This window comes from Phaethon aethereus (assembly GCF_964289735.1).
Source record: "Phaethon aethereus genome assembly, chromosome: 14".
Taxonomy (NCBI): Eukaryota; Metazoa; Chordata; class Aves; order Phaethontiformes; family Phaethontidae; genus Phaethon; species Phaethon aethereus.
This window is the reverse complement of record NC_138590.1, coordinates 17,555,267-17,562,821: the sequence shown is the minus strand read 5'-3', so window position 1 is coordinate 17,562,821 and position 7,555 is coordinate 17,555,267. Positions and strand designations below refer to the sequence as shown.

Here is a 7,555-nt window from a genome sequence, read left to right as displayed (position 1 = left end):
CTGGCTGGACTGTGGGGAAGCCTCGAGCTGACCCTTGTTTTGGGCTGCGGAGGAGACTGCGAGCAGCACGGTTATCTGCAGGCAGGAGCCGGTCTGCGGCACAGGGACCCCGGCTCTCGGTCCCCTCAGGGGAACCCCATGTCTTTCCTGAATGCACAAGCCTGGGGCTGAGCATCCTTCGCCATCTCAATGACAGCCCGATTAAAAAAAAAATTAAAAAATAAGGGGGAAGAGTGGAAATATGTGGTGATGCAGTAAGCAGGGCTTCTCCACATGCTCTGCTGATGCAGCAGCCGCAGGGAGTCGGGGAGCCCACCGAGGGGCTCGGCACCCACCGCCACTCGCAGTGCCGTGGCGTTGCCTGTGCCACCGGCACGGCATGGCTGGGCCGGAGCTCGCTGGCACCTTTGGGCTTGCCGGTCCAATGGGGCTTGCTGCTTGCTGGCCTTGTCTGAGCTCAATTTTGGGGAGCAAGTTTCCCATCGGCCGAGGAGATCGGGGTTTGCTGGGACCGTACTGCGTGCGGAGACTCTTCCTTGGCCGTGGCTGGAGAGGTGGTAGGAGTTGGGCAGCTCCCCTTAATGACAAACAGGGACATCACCATTGACCATCAACCATCAGGAATTCACGTTTCTCACTCTCTTGTCTATCTATGACCGATGGCTTGCAAAAAAACCCACCCCAAGCCTCCTCTTTGCAGGGGAGAAGGTGGTAGAGCTTCCTAGCAGCAAGTTACTCTTTTTCTGGGAATGATATACTAGTTAAAATTGGCAAAGATCTGCATCATGAGATACTGATGATTTTGAGGTGGTGTAGCTAAAATGTGTGACAGGGCACTCTTCCCTACTCTGCTGACTGCTTTCCGTGTGACCCTGTGGAAGTAATTTAGCTTTTCGTCTCGGCTTTTTACCCGTAGAAGGGAGGTGAGTGTATGTAAATAACTGAGAACATCAGCTGATGAATAGTTTAACAGAAAACAATTACTATTTATAGTCGGAACAGCCTAATCCTAAAATAGAAGTGAGGACTGCATGTGGCAGGAAAGAAACAACATAAAGAACATCCATTTATAACCATAATTTTGGTAATGAAATACATCCTCCGTGCTGGGTAGAGCATTTGCAGTGTATGCGTTTTCCTGGGCTCGCTGCTCCTTTGCCCAGCTTGCCACCGAGATTGTCCCCCTCGCCCACTGAGCGAATTCATACTTACCTGCCTTTCTCTTTCCATACCCTGTACCACTTCAGCAGTCTCACTGTGTTTTGGCGTTTGGGGTTTAAGCAGTGCTGCTGCTCCCCTCTCACCCGCGTCCACAGGGTCACGCTGCAAGGCAAGCGAGCACAGGTTACGCGAGCCGGGGGACATGCCGGTCCTCTGCTCCCACGCCAGGCAGATGCCCAAATCGGTCAGGGGGTGGAAGGGTTTTCATGCTCTGTGTTTTATGGCAGATATTTGAGTTTATTGTAATAATATTGGAGCTGATCTTCAGCTGCTGTCAATCAGTGCAGTGCAATATTGCCCAAAGAGTTATACTAGGTTGTACTGGACAAAGATTTACCCGCTGTTTTTAATCAGTGGGTTTGCTCTGCCTGTCTGTTAGATATTTTCTTTTGAGCTTAATAGCTGATTTAATTAGGGTTCATTCAGGCAACCACAAGGTCTTTGCATGAGGAGATGGTTCCCTTACACTCAACAATGCTGCATCCACGAGGAAAGATCAGACCTGGTTCATTGATCTTTATTTTTTTTTCCCCCTTTTAAGTTATTTTTTTAATGTCAGCAATATCTTAAATGCTTGCATGTGGCAGGGTGCCTGTGTGCCCAATGGACTAGCTCTGAGCCCCAGGCAGGCAGCCCTGGGGACTTCAGCCTCTTCTGATCACAGCCCGATCCCTCTCTCCTTGCTGGCGGCAGCAGCTCAGTGTCCCCTTATTGTCAGGACAAGATGTGCTGGGGGACAAAACATGGCAAAGGTCTTCCCGTCGTTCCAGGCTTCCTCCTGGATTGCTTAGTGAAGCCGTTGCTGGTTGGTCTGCCACAACCCAGGTGACACATGAGACCTGGAACTGCTTCCCAAGAGGATGGCTTTTCAGAAACATCAAGACTGCTATCACTTTTCAGGGCTCAAAATCAAACAGCCTTCTGTAATCGTTATTAATTTTGTGATTTTAAAAAAATAATATTGAAATGATTCATTTTCTGGAAATATCATCCATAACAGGGAAACATGGTTTTCCATCTAACTAAAATCCTGTAATGGAATTATTTAAACACTGCTAGATCCATGAGTAAAATGATGGCAGAAAACCAGAAATATCTTGTGCATACTGATGGGCTGCTTTCATGGTTTCGTTCAGAAAGGAGCTGTTTGTCTCGTAACACAAGAAAAAGCGCCTTGCAATCTTTCCCAGCTCCCCTGCCCAGTGCAGAGGGGACATGCCTGACTGGAAGTGAGAGGCTGCATGTTGCCTGCATGAGCTCAGCTCAGGGTCTCACCACGCTTCCCATTTCAATGTTATACAACATGTTCAAATAGTTCTTTCCTTTCAGTTAACCTTCTTCCCCGCTCCCCTTCGCTGCTCCACCTCCATCAGGTGTGAGCTAAAGTCACAAAAAGACAAGGTGTAACTTTTGGGTTGTTTTCTGGGAGGACGTGGCCCGTTCCCCAACGCGTGGGAAAGCGGTGTGAGGCCTCCAAGAGCCTCTGTGGCTGCAGACATCGCAAAGGGAAGGGCCACTGCTAAAACCTATGGATTGTCTTGGCTCCAAGGGCGTTGTCAGCCAAGCCCTCTATACGTGGGAAGAGGAATTTTCCTATAGCTTTGAATGGGAGTGAAACTGAACCTTCACTGGAGGCACAGGGCATGCGAGTTTTAAGGGACTTGAGGTTGGCACAAAGTTTCTCCATCCAGCAGCCACCTTCTCAGCTGTGCCGTCTGCACTGGCTGATGCCAGACTTTGGCTTGGATTTCTTTTCTGACAGACCATCGAGGGTATTTCCCAATAGTGACGTACCGGCTGAATCACAGGAGGAGTGGAGCAGGAGCACCTCTGAAAAGCAGCAAGGCCTAAATTTGCACCATGACTGATGGAGGACAATTCTGGATCTACTAGAACCTGCAATCTAAGGAGGAGGAGATGCATGACTTCCTTCTCGGGTGAACAACCAGAGCTTTTCTCAGGCTGAGAGGTGTTGCTTGGACAGCATTTCTACTGTTTCCAAAACCTTTGGACAGGTTTTCTACATTCCCAAGGTGGCCTCATGGTCCCCTGCGGTTCCCGTGCAGTCCCAGGTGCTGTGGGCACAAGGTTGGGTCATAGCATTTTTGGGCACCCTGAGCTGACCTGGCCCTGCTCTTGGGAATGCTGGTCTGGCAGAGGTAAGGGGACGTGCCAAAGAAGAGGCATGGTGGGAGCCGGTACCCTGAGTGAGGGGTTGCCTGGATGGGCTACAAGAAGAGGTTGAGAGGGATGGAGGAGGGACAGAAGCACCAGAACTTACACCTCCAGTGAGATCCCTCCAGACGGATTTGGGGCATAAGCTCGTGCCGGGGGTGTGCACTGAGCTGTCCCTTCGCTGCCCAGGGCTTGGTGGCTGGAGCCTTCACCCAGGGTGCCTGAGGGTCCCTGTGCCAAAATCATCCCAATACATCCATGCCTCCAGGGCCAGGACGAGTGCCCTGGGTCAGCCTGTGACCCCCCAGCACCTCGTGCCTCCACGCATCTAATCTGCAAGGGTGGTGGGGCTGCACCTCTGCCTATAAACACCCTGTCCCCAGGGTCCTGGCTTTGGTCCCTTCACCCAAGCCAGTGCACGACGGCCATCCGCCTCGGCTGTCCCTTGGGAAAGGCTCCCAGCGGTGCCCGTTTCCCATCTCTGGCTCGGCTGTTCTCACCCCGACACGTTCCCGCTCTTCGGGATGGGGGAATACATGGAGGGGGGGTTGGATCCTTTCAGACAGAAAGAGTTAAACCTCTCTCCTATTTTCTGCTGCTGTTCCTCGTTCCGGGAGACAGATATACACGCAGCACTGCTGGGTGTACCGTGAATCTTGATAGATTTTGAATAAACTGAGGGCTGAGTTTACTGCCTCTTACCCTGTACCACAGCTCTGCTGGGGGGCTTATGGCCACAGACAAATTCTCTCCTAAACTGCACCCACGTACCTACTTCTTCTCTGCCAAACATCATTTATATCATATTTCTCCCACATGAAAAGATACGAGAGCTTTCGAGGAGGTCAGGAGGGGACCCAGCTTTGACAACTCATTATAAATGATCACCACAGCAACAAAAACTCCGTTGCAGGAATTTAGCTCTTCTGTGCCCCGTCTGGAGACTCCCGGATCGATTGGTTCTCTGAATATTAATTTCAGTTTACTGTCAATGGTGACTTCAGGCTGCGTTAGGGTAGCTGGAGAGGCAGCGACGGCAGCAGCAACAACGGGAGAGCGATGGGACAGCGCTGCAAACCCAGGGCAACCCTCCTGGCTTGGATAGCATTGCTCGGCACCGGCACGGCTGTCCAGCTGGGAAACCAACCCGCTCGTGCACGACGTTCCAGCTTTCCTGGCTTTCTGATTGAAAGTGAAACGTTGCATTCATGAGATTTATTTTAGACCCCCCCCCAGGCCATCAGCTGCTTTCGGGCAAATGCCTGGAGGGGGATGTGAAGGGTCAGTGCCCCTCTGCACCATCCTTTTGCTACTCCAAGCAAACAAAGTAAAGCTGCGAGGAACTGATTCAGGCAGGGATGCTCTGCAACTGTTTTTCTGTTCAGGTCACCATCAGTTGGTTCGGGCTGCAAAGAGGTGGCTCTGATGTTCCCTGAGCTAAGCATTGCTCACAGTGATGCCGGTGTAAAACTGGAGGAAGCCTAAGGAAGCTCGGCTCTCTATTCCTCCTCCATATGCCCTCCGCCGAGTCTGGCAAGCCATTTCTGCGTGGGGCAGGGTCAGGCTCCCCTGGTGTCTCCTTGTTTGTGCCAGTCGGATGGGCAGGATTCGGCCCCGTGGGCGTTGCAGAGCGCCGGAGGTGCTACGCGGCTCGGCAGGACGGGACTCGGATCCCGCTGTTAAAGCACCTTTCTGAGATTAAGCAACGGGTAAGCGTTCAGTGAGGGAGCACAAACGCTGGAGTTAAGTCAGTCCTTGGTGTGCTGGGGGTGTAGCTGCTCTTGGGACCCTTTTTCCTGCTCTGAGGTGGCAGAAGGACTCAGTGCAGTTGGCTTGGCTCATCAGCCCTTCTAGTCGTTATCCAGCCCCACGTGCTGGCTGGATGGTGTTTTGTTGGGGGATCTTAAGATATCCAAAACAGGACAGAAAAACCCCCACAAACTACCCGTACTTAAAATCTAAAAAAACCCTCCTTTTGAGCCAGTCATCAGAGATGTCAAAAATCCCCGTACCTGCCTCGGTTCGGTTAGTCACTACATGACTTTGAGATTTCAGGGCAGGGTTGGTCACGGCTTGCAGCGAGACAGGGAGGAAAAGGTTTTCTTACGTGCTGGGTAATCCCATCGAATGCAAGGGGATGGCTCTGGTGCAACGCAGGCGAAAATCTGACTCTGGTTGCGATAACTCTTCCTTGTAGAAACGACCACGGACCAAACTCTGCTCATGCTCTTACTCTGCACGCCCCAAATAACTTGAGTAAATAGTTCTGGATTTTACATCAGGCAGCTTGGAGTAGGATTGGTCCCTATCTCCACTTGAACTAATGATTATCCTTTTATCGCTACCTGTTGTGTAAATATTTCTTTGAGCAAAAAAAGAAAAAATTGTGTTGAAGAAAGATAGCTGGGGTTTTGGTCAGAATTGCACATTTTATTGCATCTGATACAGCAAATGACTATTCACAGAAATTAGCGTGCCAGAGCATGAGAAAAACAAAGAACAAAGAAGAAACTTGCAGTGTAAGGTAAAGTAATTCAGCTGATAGGGAAACAGAAAGCAATAAAGGAAGGAAAACTTACATAATCATCTCTTCCACGCAAAACGGGTACCTCGGTTTTACTTCCAGCTTCCGTACATTAGAGAACCTTATTTTAGGACCTTTTCTTGAACATTTGCACTTTACGCCTACAAGAGAAAGCAGTTTCTCATGTGCCTGCAAAGCCTCCCGCATACCAAGCGTCCCTTCCCCGCCAGCCTACGTGCGCACACAAACTTCGGCTTGGTCTTTCAAGCCTCAGTGGGAAAAGCTGAATTTTGTAATGCTGTTGAGCTTAAAAAGAGTAATATTTTCTCTGCTATACCCCAGGAAAAGGTAGTGACTCTCTGGGAAATATGTTTTACAGCATTACGTATGTTCTGAGGCTTACTAAATATGAGAGCTTTTTAAAGTGCACCTGCTGTGATTAAATGTAATTGTATTCAACAGAAGGAAATGAAAGAGTCAGAACTCGCTTTAAACTGAGCAAGCAAAGGCACATCTCAGCTACTTTCTCATTCACTCACGTCTCTCTCGGACTTTGTAGGACTTTCAGTCATTTCTCCTCGCATGGATGCTGCGGTGCATTTGCAGCCAGACAAAAGCTGAGCGATTTTTAACGATCATTTCTGTGCACAGCAGAAAACGCACACTGGCACGCTCGGTGGGATTTGTGCTGCCCCACCAAAACCAGCTCGGCTCTTTTTTTCCCTGTGAAAACCACCCTCACTTTCGAAGGAGATATTTGAGCTATATTCCTGAAATATGGAGAACGCGGCGTGACCTCCCACGCTGCGCGTCGCGGCTATTTGGCTTGCCGTGAAGGCACAACTTTCTTGCCTGTATTTTACCTCTACTTCCACCTTTAAAAAACTCACGGCTGCCTTCCCCCGCCGATACAATACATCACTTTTCTCGACACGCAGGGGACTGCTAAATCCAACTCAAGGCTATCAAGAGGCAAATAAAAATTACTGGAGAAGAAACCCCCTGGAAAAAGGGGTTTACATGGGAATAAGGAGAATAAAGCGCCTTACCTTCCGCGCTGGCTAAGCACATGGCGATGAAGAGCAGGAGCAAGGCTGCCGTCAGGAGCTTCATGGTGAGGCGGCAGGTACCTAACGAGACGCCGGGGATTTTAACGTGGTTTCTGGCTTCGTGTTCGTCCTCCCCCCCGATCCCCCCCTCCCCGGGGCTGGATGTCGCCAGGGAGAGGACAGCAGAGAGCGGCTCCCGGCGGTGCTGCTGCCCCGGCGCTGCCTGCGCGCTGCCTGCGCTCTGCCTGCGCGCTGCCTGCGCTCTGCCGCTTTCCTCCCCTTGTCCTCTTTTAAAACAGCTCCCGCTGCCCTTGCTGCGGCTCATTAATATGCAAGAGCAACTCCACGGCTCCCTCGGCTTCCTCAGCCCCGGCGGGGAGGGGGGACCGGCACCCCGGGGGACCCCCCGCCCCGAGCACCCCGCGGGGGGAGCGCAGGCGATGGGGCGGCTGCTCCTGCCCAACTGGGACGTTTCTTACCAGGAGGAGGTTTGCTGGGGGGGTATTTGTGTGAATGGGGCTGCTAGGTGGACACCCCCCCCCCCCCCCCCCCCCCCGCACTTGCTGAGCGCTCCAGGGAAGCCCAC

At 51.5% G+C, this 7,555-nt stretch overlaps 1 protein-coding gene across 1 annotated transcript; it reads right to left on the bottom strand.

The window, feature by feature from the left end:
* Nucleotides 1–1,208: 1,208 nt before the first annotated feature.
* Nucleotides 1,209–7,033, bottom strand: CXCL14 (C-X-C motif chemokine ligand 14; the record flags this gene model as incomplete). The annotated part of the gene is made up of 3 exons (XM_082006281.1): nucleotides 1,209–1,323; nucleotides 5,976–6,081; nucleotides 6,970–7,033. 3 exons carry the CDS (start codon nucleotides 7,031–7,033, stop codon nucleotides 1,209–1,211), a joined length of 285 nt encoding a protein of 94 aa, XP_081862407.1.
* Nucleotides 7,034–7,555: the final 522 nt, after the last annotated feature.